General features: G+C 39.2%; 1 protein-coding gene across 1 annotated transcript in view; it reads left to right on the top strand.

Moving 5' to 3' along the window:
- MCCC2 (methylcrotonyl-CoA carboxylase subunit 2) overlaps positions 1-16535 on the top strand; it is a 248697-nt gene that overhangs the window by 133520 nt on the left and 98642 nt on the right. The window contains exons 13-14 of the mRNA XM_053701441.1: positions 1876-1942; positions 6692-6848. Of these exons, the coding sequence (XP_053557416.1) occupies positions 1876-1942; positions 6692-6848 (224 nt within the window). The remainder of the gene's footprint in view (positions 1-1875; positions 1943-6691; positions 6849-16535) is intronic.

Genomic DNA, 16535 nt, shown 5'->3' with positions numbered 1-16535 from the left:
AAATAATTTGATACTATTTTATAGGCTTCTTTATTTTAAGGACCATTATAGGGATACAATGACTTGCCCTTATTGGTTAGAGCGTGTCATTTTATCACTAGTGATGCTGCAATGCTATGTGTTTAAAGTACTTTTCTAGTGCGTTGCAAGTGATAAAATGACATGCTCTAACAAAAACCTTATAATACTCCTGTATATATGCTTCTCCTTGCTTTTTAAAATCGCTTCTTATTTTTATTTGCTGTCTAACTGTATTCTGAAACTTGCTAATGGGTTACAAATCAGTAAGACAAATCTTTTGTTAAAGGGACATGACATTTTTGTTTTTGTTTTGTTACAATGTAATTTGATCAGTTATCTATGTTGTTTTTTTTGTTGGAGCAGCAGTGCACTACTTTGAGCTAGCTGAACACATCAGGTATGCCTCTTGTCATTTGCTCAGCTAGCTCCCAATATTACGTTGCTCTTCCTTCAACAAAGGATACAAAGTTGTGCAAAAGCTGAGTTTAGCTGTTTGTATGTGCTGTATAGTATTTCAAGCATAAAACATACTTACAATTGATTGTGAAAATATTATTAGCATGAAGTAATATTAAGACATCTAATAAATGTGCTTAATTTAATAATCACAAGTAAATGAATCTGTTTAAAAACACATTTAACCCTAGATTAATATATTTTACCATGAGTGCTAAATCTTATACATTGTAAATACCAGATACACAGGAGAAACAATGCCTAACTGGGAATGTCTGATTACTTCTGGTAGTTCTTTTGTAGACAAAGACGTTTGTATCTTTGGTATTTTTTTCAATTGACTAAATCTCAAGTGTTATTGGGAAATTCAAGTTGCAATTTATCAGGACCAGTCCTTGGATGGAAAGTTTTCTTTCACAAAGCAATTGACCAAATGTGTTACTGACTTGGGCAAAAGGTCCACTATGTATTATGCTATTTTTCAACATGAGCAGCTGTACCCTGGTTATGCTTTTTAATATATCGCCCTGTGTATTTATATTTTCTTTAAAAAAATATGAAATTGCTTTGCCACTTATGATTTCATGCACCTGTTTGATTGTAACTGAAAAGCTATAGTGTTTCTGAGTATGTGTGTGTGACCCTTTACTGAAGTGCTCATATAGTCTTCTTTATTATAGGACATATTTATTGTGGGATAGTTTTACAATGTGCTTGTATGAGAAGAATTCTAGCTTAGAGACAACCAAAGACTAGCAAGTGATGTCATTTAGGCATAGCAGTCTTAAGTTACATATAATATGGGAAGGAGAGGAGTAACAAAGATTTATAGGAAGTTTCCACTTTTTTGTTGTCATGGAAGGACACAATAAACCCTCATTATTTAACACTATGGGCTAGATTTATCAATTTGCGAACTGGCAATATTTACATGTTGGGAACCTGTCTGCATTTGATCACAAATCGTAGGGCCCATTTATTTGTTCCTAATATTTACCATTGCACAAGCAAACTCTTGTGCAATGCCGCCCCCAATTGTGTGAGAGTAGGGCTTGTAAATCACCCCAGTCAAATGAATCCAGGGGCTTTTTCATCCACAGACTCTAAGCTGGCAAGATGGTTTATGAAGCATAAATATCAGTTACAAATGAGCGAGCCTGCAACTGATTGAGGCATTGAAACAATGATAAATCTAGCTCATAGGGCTCCTCTAAACCTGCAACTGAGTATGAAGAAATGTATGTATTTGCTAGTATGATTGACATTAGCTATATGTAGTTTTCCATTTATTGAAAAAAGGTTGAAGCTGAAAATTTTAATTTTGCTTTCTCAATCGCAAAGCTTTTAAAAGATATTTATTGTTTGTGTGTAGCTTCAACATTCTCTATTCATTTACAGGGGACACATTTTATCCAGTTATGCTGTCAAAGAAATATTCCTCTCCTTTTCTTGCAGAATATTACAGGTATGAGTTTACTGTTTTAATAGCTTGTCTGTATATATCTTTCTAAAAACTCTAGAAGTCTATAAAGAATCTAGTTTGTAAAAGGAGGGAATCCAAACAGTTTTTATCTATCTATCTATCTATCTATCTATCTATCTATCCGGAATTGTTTAAAATCTGCGGTAAATTGGTTTTTATGTGTTGAAAATGTGAAATGTAATTTTCTATGAAAAGAGAGGGAAATGATGAGCCAAATCTGTGTTTTTTTTTATAATTTAACAATCTTCACCAGGAATTCATTCTTTGGGGTAGATTTATTAATGATGGAGCGGACATGATTCGCTGTAGTGAATCATGTCCACTCAACCTCGCTAAATGCTGACAGCATATAATGTCTGAATTTATCATTGCACAAGCATTTCTAGCATTTCACCTGCAGTCAATCGGCCTCTAGCAGGGAGTGTCAATCATCCCGATCGGATGATTTCAGTCTGCCACCTAAAAGGTGGCAGAGAAGTTAAGGAGCAGCGGTAGAATTCAGTATCCCCTGCTTAATAAATTTACCCCTTTAAATGAGCCTGGAGCAGATAGTAGCATAAACCAAAATCAGTAGGTATAAAGATGTCTTACTGGTTTATATATTCTCTTTATAGGAGAGTTCTCCTCCTTCTGCTGTGAGTGGTAGCTCCCCCCAAGTATATAGTTGTTTACCTTATGGGGACAGTCATTATGACTGCGGATAATTCCATTTGCTACATAGGTATAATAGAATGTTAAAGGTATTTTTTTTTCTCAAAGACAGGACACCTGTTGGAAATCACTCTAATTGATGCTTAGCATTGTGCATCCTGATGTGAGCTGCTCTAGGATCCAGTGGCTGTGAGCTTTACACCACTCTAGCTGATGCTTAGCATTGTGCATCCTGATGTGAGCTGCTCTAGGATCCAGTGGCTGTGAGCTTTACACCACTCTAGCTGATGCTTAGCATTGTGCATCCTGATGTGAGCTGCTCTAGGATCCAGTGACTGTGAGCTTTACACCACTCTAGCTGATGCTTAGCATTGTGCATATTGCTGTGAGCTGCTCTAGGATCCAGTGACTGTGAGCTTTACACCGCTCTAGCTGATGCTTAGCATTGTGCATATTGATGTGAGCTGCTGTAGGATCCAGTGACTGTGAGCTTTACACCACTCTAGCTGATGCTTAGCATTGTGCATATTGATGTGAGCTGCTCTAGGATCCAGTGACTGTGAGCTTTACACCACTCTAGCTGATGCTTAGCATTGTGCATATTGCTGTGAGCTGCTGTGGGATCCAGTGACTGTGAGCTTTACACCACTCTAGCTGATGCTTAGCATTGTGCATATTGATGTGAGCTGCTGTAGGATCCAGTGACTGTGAGCTTTACACCACTCTAGCTGATGCTTAGCATTGTGCATATTGATGTGAGCTGCTGTAGGATCCAGTGGCTGTGAGCTTTACACCACTCTAGCTGATGCTTAGCATTGTGCATATTGACGTGAGCTGCTCTAGGATCCAGTCGCTGTGAGCTTTACACCACTCTAGATGATGCTTAGCATTGTGCATATTGCTGTGAGCTGCTCTAGGATCCAGTGACTGTGAGCTTTACACCACTCTAGCTGATGCTTAGCATTGTGCATATTGCTGTGAGCTGCTCTAGGATCCAGTGGCTGTGAGCTTTACACCACTCTAGCTGATGCTTAGCATTGTGCATATTGATGTGAGCTGCTCTAGGTTCCAGTGGCTGTGAGCTTTACACCACTCTAGCTGATGCTTAGCATTGTGCATCCTGATGTGAGCTGCTCTAGGATCCACTGACTGTGAGCTTTACACCACTCTAGCTGATGCTTAGCATTGTGCATCCTGATGTGAGCTGCTGTAGGATCCAGTGACTGTGAGCTTTACACCACTCTAGCTGATGCTTAGCATTGTGCATATTGCTGTGAGCTGCTCTAGGGTCCAGTGGCTGTGAGCTTTACATCACTCTAGCTGATGCTTAGCATTGTGCATATTGCTGTGAGCTGCTCTAGGATCCAGTGTCTGTGAGCTTTACACCACTCTAGCTGATGCTTAGCATTGTGCATCCTGATGTGAGCTGCTCTAGGATCCAGTGACTGTGAGCTTTACACCACTCTAGCTGATGCTTATGCTGATCTATCTATCATCTATCTTTGAAAAAGCGCCAACCGGCGTGAAACGCATCAGCTGACTTCATTACCTCCCTGTCTGTCTTCAATACTGTGAGTGACTGCGTGTACCGCAGCTCCTGTGTGAACTTTTTTACTTAACCTTCAATAAATATTCTATGTATATCTTATCATAAGTGCAGTGTGCATAGTGTCTATACCTGATAATAACTACTAAGTTTGGAAATGTTTGCTCTAGTTTATGAGCTTTAAACCTCTCATTCTCTGTAACTCCGGAATCCTCTTTTGTTATTTTGTATCAGCAGCTCTGTGTGTGCTGATTTCAAGCCGTGTGGACGACGGCCGTTGGTCTCCCAGGATTAGAGTGTTACTCTATCCGTATAACCTTACTATCCTTGTCTAACCAAAAAATAGAAAGTATATGAAAAAAATGCAAATCTGAGGATGGCAAGCAGACACTCCCCAAGAGTAAGGTTTGCACAATTTTTTTTAAAAACTAAATAAAATATTTAAAGGGACATGATACTCATATGCTAAATTACTTGAAACTGATGCAGTATAACTGTAAAAAGCTGACAGGAAAATATCACCTGAGCATCTCTAGGTAGAAAAGGAAGATATTTTACCTCACAATTTCCTCAGCTGTCCAGAGTAAGTGCTGTGTAAAAAGTTATCTTTCAGTTACTGCCCAGATGTAGGTAAAAAGAAAAAGAAGAATAGTGCTGAGGTCATGAACTATTGTACTGTGATCTCATGAGATTTTACTTAACTCTCATGAGATTTCATAGTAAACTTCCTTTAAGGGACATGAAACACAATTTTTTTATTTCATGATATAGAAAGAGCATGCCATTTTAAACAACTTTCTAATTTACTTCTATTATCTAATTTGCTTCATTCTCTTGATATAATTTGCTGAAAAGCATATCTAGATAGGCTCAGTAGCTGCTGATTGGTTGCTGCACTATTTCTTCAACAAAGGATATCTAAAGAATGAAGCAAAGTAGATAATAGAAGTAAATTGGAATGTTGTTTAGAATTGTATACTCTACTTGAATCATGAAAGAAAATTGTTGGCTTTAGTGTCCCTTTAAACTGAATTGGGAAATAACATGTGTGCATGAGGCTCACTCCCTTGTCGGTCCCAGGACAGACAAACTGATTTGCTGCTTAAAGTCTTTTACAATGGGGTTTGAATACTTAGGACGTTTTGAGGTAAAATATCTTCCTTTTTTTATATAGAGATGTTCATGTGATATTTTATAGTCAGCTTTTTACATCTATGCTGCATCACTTTCAAGTGTTTCAACATTTGGGTATCATGGCCCTTTAAGACAAATGATTAATACAGTATATTTTTAAAAACAGAGCATGTTTGAAATTTGACAGATTTTCCCTATGTTTACTTTCCCTTTAATGACAACGAATTTTAGTGGCTAGCAGTCAGTATAAAATTAGTTTACCAGCTGTTTTTGTAATATATCTAGGTCCTCAATTAGAGCCGCTGCACTGTGCGCTTACCACTCACTGTTGTTGAGAAAGACGCCTCTGCCATCCGAGATGTAGAGGAACACGCAGTCTGTCTTGGTAACAGCCGATCAGACTGCACAGAGCCCTTGTCAGGTGCAGACCTGCAATACACGCCACCTGTCATGTCCTGTACCAATCGGAAGCAGCACAGATGATGTCACACAGCTGCTTGTTCCCAGGCATTGGCTCAACATAGATAAGGCAGAAACATACGCGAGAGAGACAAACTCATTGCTGCCGGAGTTGCGCCCATGTCACGCGGTATCAGTGTACTGCAAGCAAATGTTGGTTGTTGGTCAGGGGGCTGAAGAGCAACAGATTTTCGACAAAAGAGACGCATGCGGCTCGCTGACTCCTGGCTTAGTGGGTACTTTTTTGTTTGTTGAAAAAACAAGCAGTGGTTGCTGAGATATAAAGTTGCATTATTTGGATATATTTTGACCATGCTTAGTAGAAGAAAATAGCTGAAAAGAATCTGGAAGAAATCTTAAACTGTAGAATTGAAGGACTATATCATTTTACTTTTTATTTTATGTTACACAATTGTTTTTGGCATTTTCACTATTTATTTGTGTATAAGTTTATATTTGAGTGAACACTGTTCTCAGTTTTTTTTCTTGGGTGCACATCATAATCTCTGGAAATATTTTAAATATATATATATATTTATATATATATATATATATATATATATATATATATATATATATATATATATATATATATTTTTTATTTATTTTTTTTACTTTGAAAATATGTAAGGGGTAATTTACATTGTGGTTCCATCCATTCATCCATGCATCAATTAATTTTGAAAGCAGCATAAAGAAAGAGAGAAATTGCTATTGCATAGATTATTTTTCTGCTTTGTTTACACACTTTTAAAGACATTGGGTTGATCTTGTATTCAATATACAATGAGAAAGTATTTTTATATTTCATCCTCTAAAAGACAATAGTTCACACAAAGACATCACACCAAATGTATAAATATTAACCTATGTCATTAAACAACATTTCTTATTTCAGATCATTAATAAAATTAAATGTTATTTTTAATTCTCTAATTCAGGTTTTATGGTTGGTAGAGAATATGAAGCAGGAGGTATAGCAAAAGATGGAGCCAAAATGGTGACCGCTGTGGCCTGTGCTAATGTGCCAAAAATTACAGTAATCATTGGAGGTTCTTATGGGGCAGGAAATTATGGAATGTGTGGGAGAGCTTATGGGTAAGTGCTCTCCATTAAACCATAATCTTTGTATTTGTTTTTTATTTGTTTATTTATTGCATATGCCCAAACAATCTTGAAGTATCTTCTTGTGGCTGCATAGGATATAAAAAAAGATGTTCATTATTAACAAGCATTAAGCTTTCAAGCTCCCAGCTGCTTAGTAAATGCTTAACCAATACAAAAAAGTTCAATTGGATATTTCTCATATTCTGAAATAGAACAAGCGATTGCGTAAATAATTGTATAATGTAAAATCGAATTTAGAAAAACTGGAAATGGTCAAATTTTAAATACAGCAGTTGTTGTTTTTCCTTGTTTTCTCAAGTATTTAATTTGTTGGTATGTGTACGCACAGGGTACTCTAGTGTCCCCCATTAACTAGTTATAATCCTGCTAGTACCATAGGAAGTAACTTGACTAGCTAATGTGTGGGTATGTGTAAATACAGGATACTCTATTGTTCCTCCGTTAACTAGTTATAATCCCGCTAGTACCATAGGAAGTAACTTGACTAGCTAATTTGTTGGTATGTGTAAATACAGGATACTCTAGTGTTCCCAGTTAACTAGTTATAATCCCGCTAGTACCATTGGAAGTAACGTGACTATTTGTTGGTATGTGTAAATACAGGATACTCTAGTGTTCCCCCGTTAACTAGTTATAATCCTGCTAGTACCATTGGAAGTAACGTGACTATTTGTTGGTATGTGTAAATACAGGATACTCTAGTGTTCCCCCGTTAACTAGTTATAATCCTGCTAGTACCATAGGAAGTAACTTGACTATTTGTTGGTATATGTACGTACACAGGATACTCTAGTGTTTCTCTTATTAAGTAGTTTTAATTCCGTGTAGGTACATACAGAATACTCTAGTGTTTCCCTTATTAACTAGTTATAATCCTGCTAGTACCATAGGAAGTAACTTTACTAGTTAATTTTTTAGTATATGTGCGTACATATACTACCTACCATAGGAAGTAACTTGACTAGTTAATGTTTGTTGGTATATGTACATACAGGGTACTCTAGTGTTTCCCCCATTAAGTAGTTATAATCCCTCTTGTACCATAGGAAGTAACTTGACTAGTTAATGTGTTGGTATATGCACGTACAGGGTACTCTAGTGTTTCCCCCATTAACTAGTTATAATCTTGCTAGTAACATAGGAAGTAACTTGACTAGTTAATTTGTTGATATATGTGCTTACAGGGTAGTCTGTTTCCCCAATTAACTAGTTATAATCCTGCTAGTACTATAGGAAGTAACTTGACTAGTTAATTTGTTGGTATATGTACGTACAGAGTTCTCTAGTGTTCCCCAATTAACTAGTTATAATCCTGCTAGTACCATAGGAAGTAACTTGACTATTTAATTTGTTGGTATATGTACGTACAGTGTACTCTAGTGTTCCCCAATTAACTAGTTATAATCCTGCTAGTACTATAGGAAGTAACTTGACTAGTTGTTGGTATATGTACGTACAGAGTTCTCCAGTGTTTCCTCCATGAACTAGTTATAATCCCACTAGTGCAGGGGTGGGCAGACTTTTGTAAGACAAGGGCTACCTCAAATTTTAGACAAAGGAAATCAATCCGAAGATTGATGAAATTGTACACCTGAATAGCACTCTTTCCCTAATCGATAGTGGCAAAGATTTGGACAAAATCAGGGTATCCTAGGAGAGGGAGTGCACAAGGATTTTTAAAATATAACCTTTATTGGGTAATTTAAAAATAAAGACACAAACACAATCTACATACATACAGTATTTAAAAACACAGGATTTGGTCGGATTGGTTTAAATCCAATAATCACTAAATGTGAAAAGTGGTTGTAACGTGCTTTTAGTGTGAGTCAACTCTGAATGAATCTCAGGTCAAAAGTATCTGTGAGAGTCGATGGTGATTTAATACTGTTGAGAATTAAGTGGTATTTATGGAACTTATACCACTATAATAATAATTCTGTAATTGCTTGTCTTATGAATTAAAGTTCAAATTAAAGTTGTTTTCCTTGGTGTCTAATAAGTGAACATACAATTATACAATTATATTAGAACTGGTCTAGGATTGTATATGATAGTGTCTTATCGGCTTCCAGTCATATTAATTGTATCAAATATTTGATTACAAATATCCAGATCCCCTGTCACTGTGAATATAATGGATTGAATGCAGTATTTACTTTAGAGTAAGTAATGCTCTTGATGTGTTGCTGCACTTTTTGGTAACGAACTGGAGTCTGCCACTATAGCATTTGCTATCTAAGACTACTACAAACTTTGCCTGATATGTTGCCAGAGTATTTACTGGGCTGTCAAGCGCCTTAGAGATAAATAACCTTTATAAGATCTCAAATCGTTCTAATGTTGGTTTTGCTTTGTGAAATGTGCTTGTAACAGTCACTTGAAATATTTTGTCACATTAGGTTAGATCTTATAAAATCTAGGGCCGCTTGTTATGCTGGAGAATATATAATGTACTGATTGTTACACTAAGTCTAGATTAAATATATTGCTGACACTCAGCTCAATTTTTAGATTTATCATTTATTGGAAACAAAGTATTATACCTTACGTGTAACATAGTAGTTATCGTGGCAAAGTCTTTAAATAAAGTTTATTTTAAGTTACATTGGAATTGAGTCACTCCTTGAAGTAATGTTTATGACAGACTGTTCGTGACTGATTACCGAAAGGCACTGCCTGTAACACTCTTTATATTTTACTGCTGCCTTATAGCGCTTTGCATTGCTGATAGATTCTATTCGCCAATAGATTGGCTGAAAATAATTTTCTGAATATATATTCGCTTAAGATAAATAAAGTGTTACTGCTGCCTTTTAGTGTTTTACATTACTGATAGATTTCTATGACCATCTATGGCCAGACTTTGCCACGATAACTACTATGTTACACGTAAGGTATAATACTTTGTTTCCAATAAATGATAAATCTAAAAATTGAGCTGAGTGTCAGCAATATATTTAATCTAGACTTAGTGTAACAATCAGTACATTATATATTCTCCAGCATAACAAGCGGCCCTAGATTTTATAAGATCTAACCTAATGTGACAAAATATTTCAAGTGACTGTTACAAGCACATTTCACAAAGCAAAACCAACATTAGAACGATTTGAGATCTTATAAAGGTTATTTATCTCTAAGGCGCTTGACAGCCCAGTAAATACTCTGGCAACATATCAGGCAAAGTTTGTAGTAGTCTTAGATAGCAAATGCTATAGTGGCAGACTCCAGTTCGTTACCAAAAAGTGCAGCAACACATCAAGAGCATTACTTACTCTAAAGTAAATACTGCATTCAATCCATTATATTCACAGTGACAGGGGATCTGGATATTTGTAATCAAATATTTGATACAATTAATATGACTGGAAGCCGATAAGACACTATCATATACAATCCTAGACCAGTTCTAATATAATTGTATAATTGTATGTTCACTTATTAGACACCAAGGAAAACAACTTTAATTTGAACTTTAATTCATAAGACAAGCAATTACAGAATTATTATTATAGTGGTATAAGTTCCATAAATACCACTTAATTCTCAACAGTATTAAATCACCATCGACTCTCACAGATACTTTTGACCTGAGATTCATTCAGAGTTGACTCACACTAAAAGCACGTTACAACCACTTTTCACATTTAGTGATTATTGGATTTAAACCAATCCGACCAAATCCTGTGTTTTTAAATACTGTATGTATGTAGATTGTGTTTGTGTCTTTATTTTTAAATTACCCAATAAAGGTTATTTCTCCAACATAGGTGTGTCCGGTCCACGGCGTCATCCTTACTTGTGGGATATTCTCTTCCCCAACAGGAAATGGCAAAGAGCCCAGCAAAGCTGGTCACATGATCCCTCCTAGGCTCCGCCTACCCCAGTCATTCTCTTTGCCGTTGTACAGGCAACATCTCCACGGAGATGGCTTAGAGTTTTTTAGTGTTTAACTGTAGTTTTTCATTATTCAATCAAGAGTTTGTTATTTTCAAATAGTGCTGGTACGTACTATTTACTCAGAAACAGAAAAGAGATGAAGAATTCTGTTTGTATGAGGAAAATGATTTTAGCAACCGTAACTAAAATCCATGGCTGTTCCACACAGGACTGTTGAGAGCAATTAACTTCAGTTGGGGGAATAGTTTGCAGTCCCTTGCTGCTTGAGGTATGACACATTCTAACAAGACGATGTAATGCTGGAAGCTGTCATTTTCCCTATGGGATCCGGTAAGCCATGTTTATTACGATTGTAAATAAGGGCTTCACAAGGGCTTATTTAAACTGTAGACTTTTTCTGGGCTAAATATTAACACTTATTTAGCCTTGAGGAATCATTTATTCTGGGTATTTTGATTTAATAATATCGGCAGGCACTGTTTTAGACACCTTATTCTTTAGGGGCTTTCCCAAAGCATAGGCAGAGTCTCATTTTCGCGCCGGTGTTGCGCACTTGTTTTTGAGAGGCATGGCATGCAGTCGCATGTGAGAGGAGCTCTGATACTTATAAAAGACTTCTGAAGGCGTCATTTGGTATCGTATTCCCCTTTGGGTTTGGTTGGGTCTCAGCAAAGCAGATACCAGGGACTGTAAAGGGGTTTAAAGCTTAAAACGGCTCCGGTTCCGTTATTTTAAGGGTTAAAGCTTCCAAAATTGGTGTGCAATATTTTCAAGGCTTTAAGACGCTGTGGTGAAAATTTGGTGAATTTGGAACAATTCCTTCATGTTTTTTCGCAATTGCAGTAATAAAGTGTGTTCAGTTTAAAATTTAAAGTGACAGTAACGGTTTTATTTTAAAACGTTTTTTGTACTTTCTGATCAAGTTTATGCCTGTTTAACATGTCTGAACTACCAGATAGACTGTGTTCTGAATGTGGGGAAGCCAGAATTCCTATTCATTTAAATAAATGTGATTTATGTGATAATGACAATGATGCCCAAGATGATTCCTCAAGTGAGGGGAGTAAGCATGGTACTGCATCATTCCCTCCTTCGTCTACACGAGTCTTGCCCACTCAGGAGGCCCCTAGTACATCTAGCGCGCCAATACTCCTTACTATGCAACAATTAACGGCTGTAATGGATAATTCTGTCAAAAACATTTTAGCCAAAATGAACCCTTGTCAGCGTAAGCGTGGCTGCTCTGTTTTAGTTACTGAAGAGCATGACGACGCTGATATTAATATCTCTGAAGGGCCCCTAACCCAATCTGAGGGGGCCAGGGAGGTTTTGTCTGAGGGAGAAATTACTGATTTAGGGAACATTTCTCAGCAGGCTGAATCTGATGTGATTACATTTAAATTTAAATTGGAACATCTCCGCATTTTGCTTAAGGAGGTATTATCCACTCTGGATGATTGTGAAAATTTAGTCATCCCAGAGAAACTATGTAAAATGGACAAGTTCCTAGAGGTGCCGGGGCTCCCAGAAGCTTTTCCTATACCCAAGCGGGTGGCGGACATTGTTAATAAAGAATGGGAAAGGCCCGGTATTCCTTTCGTCCCTCCCCCCATATTTAAAAAATTGTTTCCTATGGTCGACCCCAGAAAGGACTTATGGCAGTCAGTCCCCAAGGTCGAGGGAGCGGTTTCTACTTTAAACAAACGCACCACTATTCCCATAGAGGATAGTTGTGCTTTCAAAGATCCTATGGATAAAAAATTAGAAGGTTTGCTTAAAAAGATGTTTGTTCAGCAGGGTTACCTTCTACAACCCATTTCATGCATTGTCCCTGTCACTACAGCCGCATATTTCTGGTTTGATGAACTGCTTAAGGTGCTCGATAGTGACTCTCCTCCTTATGAGGAGATTATGGACAGAATCAATGCTCTCAGATTGGCTAATTCTTTCACTCTAGACGCCTCTTTGCAATTGGCTAAGTTAGCGGCTAAGAACTCTGGGTTTGCTATTGTGGCGCGCAGAGCGCTTTGGTTGAAATCTTGGTCGGCTGATGCGTCTTCCAAGAACAAGCTACTAAACATTCCTTTCAAGGGGAAAACGCTGTTTGGTCCTGACTTGAAAGAGATTATCTCTGATATCACTGGGGGTAAGGGCCACGCCCTTCCTCAGGATCGGCCTTTCAAGGCAAAAAATAGACCTAATTTTCGTCCCTTTCGTAAAAACGGACCAGCCCAAGGTGCTACGTCCTCTAAGCAAGAGGGTAATACTTCTCAGGCCAAGCCAGCTTGGAGACCAATGCAAGGCTGGAATAAGGGAAAGCAGGCCAAGAAACCTGCCACTGCTACCAAGACAGCATGAAATATTAGCCCCCGATCCGGGACCGGATCTGGTGGGGGGCAGACTCTCTCTCTTCGCTCAGGCTTGGGCAAGAGATGTTCTGGATCCTTGGGCGCTAGAAATAGTCTCCCAGGGTTATCTTCTGGAATTCAAGGGACTTCCCCCAAGGGGGAGGTTCCACAGGTCGCAGTTGTCTTCAGACCACATAAAAAGACAGGCGTTCTTACATTGTGTAGAAGACCTGTTAAAAATGGGAGTGATTCATCCTGTTCCATTAAGAGAACAAGGGATGGGGTTCTACTCCAATCTGTTCATAGTTCCCAAAAAAGAGGGAACGTTCAGACCAATCCTAGATCTCAAGATCTTAAACAAATTTCTCAAGGTCCCATCGTTCAAGATGGAAACCATTCGAACTATCCTTCCTTCCATCCAGGAAGGTCAATTCATGACCACGGTGGATTTAAAGGATGCGTATCTACATATTCCTATCCACAAGGAACATCATCGGTTCCTAAGGTTTGCATTCCTGGACAAACATTACCAGTTCGTGGCGCTTCCTTTCGGATTAGCCACTGCTCCAAGGATTTTCACAAAGGTACTAGGGTCCCTTCTAGCGGTGCTAAGACCAAGGGGCATTGCAGTAGTACCTTACCTGGACGACATTCTGATTCAAGCGTCGTCCCTTCCTCAAGCAAAGGCTCACACGGACATTGTCCTGGCCTTTCTCAGATCTCACGGCTGGAAAGTGAACGTGGAAAAGAGTTCTCTATCCCCGTCAACAAGGGTTCCCTTCTTGGGAACAATTATAGACTCCTTAGAAATGAGGATCTTTCTAACAGAGGCCAGAAAAACAAAGCTTCTGGACTCTTGTCGGATACTTCATTCCGTTCCTCTTCCTTCCATAGCTCAGTGCATGGAAGTGATCGGGTTGATGGTGGCGGCGATGGACATAGTTCCTTTTGCGCGCATTCATCTAAGACCATTACAACTGTGCATGCTCAGTCAGTGGAATGGGGACTATACAGACTTGTCTCCGAAGATACAAGTAAATCAGAGGACCAGAGACTCACTCCGTTGGTGGCTGTCCCTGGACAATCTGTCTCAAGGGATGATGTTCCACAGACCAGAGTGGGTCATTGTCACGACCGACGCCAGTCTGATAGGCTGGGGCGCGGTCTGGGGATCCCTGAAAGCTCAGGGTCTTTGGTCTCGGGAAGAATCTCTTCTACCGATAAATATTCTGGAACTGAGAGCGATATTCAATGCTCTCCAGGCCTGGCCCCAGCTTGCGAGGACCAGGTTCATACGGTTTCAATCAGACAACATGACGACTGTTGCGTACATCAACCATCAGGGGGGAACAAGGAGTTCCCTAGCGATGGAAGAAGTAACCAAAATTATTCTTTGGGCGGAGTCTCACTCCTGCCACCTGTCTGCTATCCACATCCCAGGAGTGGAAAATTGGGAAGCGGATTTTCTGAGTCGGCAGACATTGCATCCGGGGGAGTGGGAACTCCATCCGGAAATCTTTGCCCAAGTCACTCACCTGTGGGGCATTCCAGACATGGATCTGATGGCCTCTCGTCAGAACTTCAAAGTTCCTTGCTACGGGGCCAGATCCAGGGATCCCAAGGCGGCTCTAGTGGATGCACTAGTAGCACCTTGGACCTTCAAACTAGCTTATGTGTTCCCGCCATTTCCTCTCATCCCCAGGCTGATAGCCAGGATCAAGCAGGAGAGGGCGTCGGTGATCTTGATAGCTCCTGCGTGGCCACGCAGGACTTGGTATGCAGATCTGGTGAATATGTCATCGGCTCCACCTTGGAAGCTACCTTTGAGACGAGACCTTCTTGTTCAGGGTCCGTTCGAACATCCGAATCTGGTTTCACTCCAGCTGACTGCTTGGAGATTGAACGCTTGATTTTATCGAAGCGAGGATTCTCAGATTCTGTTATCGATACTCTTGTTCAGGCCAGAAAGCCTGTGACTAGAAAGATTTACCACAAAATTTGGAAAAAATATATCTGTTGGTGTGAATCTAAAGGATTCCCTTGGGACAAGGTTAAGATTCCTAGGATTCTATCCTTCCTTCAAGAAGGATTGGAAAAAGGATTATCTGCAAGTTCCCTGAAGGGACAGATTTCTGCCTTGTCGGTATTACTTCACAAAAAGCTGGCAGCTGTGCCAGATGTTCAAGCCTTTGTTCAGGCTCTGGTTAGAATCAAGCCTGTTTACAAACCTTTGACTCCTCCTTGGAGTCTCAATTTAGTTCTTTCAGTTCTTCAGGGGGTTCCGTTTGAACCCTTACATTCCGTTGATATTAAGTTATTATCTTGGAAAGTTTTGTTTTTAGTTGCGATTTCTTCTGCTAGAAGAGTCTCAGAATTATCTGCTCTGCAGTGTTCTCCTCCTTATCTGGTGTTCCATGCAGATAAGGTGGTTTTACGTACTAAACCTGGTTTTCTTCCAAAAGTTGTTTCTAACAAAAACATTAACCAGGAGATTATCGTACCTTCTCTGTGTCCAAAACCAGTTTCAAAGAAGGAACGTTTGTTGCACAATTTGGATGTTGTTCGCGCTCTAAAATTCTATTTAGATGCTACAAAGGATTTTAGACAAACATCTTCCTTGTTTGTTGTTTATTCAGGTAAAAGGAGAGGTCAAAAAGCAACTTCTACCTCTCTCTCTTTTTGGATTAAAAGCATCATCAGATTGGCTTACGAGACTGCCGGACGGCAGCCTCCCGAAAGAATCACAGCTCATTCCACTAGGGCTGTGGCTTCCACATGGGCCTTCAAGAACGAGGCTTCTGTTGATCAGATATGTAGGGCAGCGACTTGGTCTTCACTGCACACTTTTACCAAATTTTACAAGTTTGATACTTTTGCTTCTTCTGAGGCTATTTTTGGGAGAAAGGTTTTGCAAGCCGTGGTGCCTTCCATTTAGGTGACCTGATTTGCTCCCTCCCTTCATCCGTGTCCTAAAGCTTTGGTATTGGTTCCCACAAGTAAGGATGACGCCGTGGACCGGACACACCTATGTTGGAGAAAACAGAATTTATGTTTACCTGATAAATTTCTTTCTCCAACGGTGTGTCCGGTCCACGGCCCGCCCTGGTTTTTTTAATCAGGTCTGATATTTTATTTTCTTTAACTACAGTCACCACGGTACCATATGGTTTCTCCTATGCAAATATTCCTCCTTAACGTCGGTCGAATGACTGGGGTAGGCGGAGCCTAGGAGGGATCATGTGACCAGCTTTGCTGGGCTCTTTGCCATTTCCTGTTGGGGAAGAGAATATCCCACAAGTAAGGATGACGCCGTGGACCGGACACACCGTTGGAGAAAGAAATTTATCAGGTAAACATAAATTCTGTTATTTTAAAAATCCTTGTGCACTCCCTCTCCTAGGATACC

The sequence above is a fragment of the Bombina bombina genome, chromosome 2 (genome assembly GCF_027579735.1).
Source record: "Bombina bombina isolate aBomBom1 chromosome 2, aBomBom1.pri, whole genome shotgun sequence".
NCBI classification, from domain to species: Eukaryota; Metazoa; Chordata; class Amphibia; order Anura; family Bombinatoridae; genus Bombina; species Bombina bombina.
The sequence above is the reverse complement of the archived record's forward strand: the minus strand, read 5'-3'. Positions and strand labels throughout refer to the sequence as shown.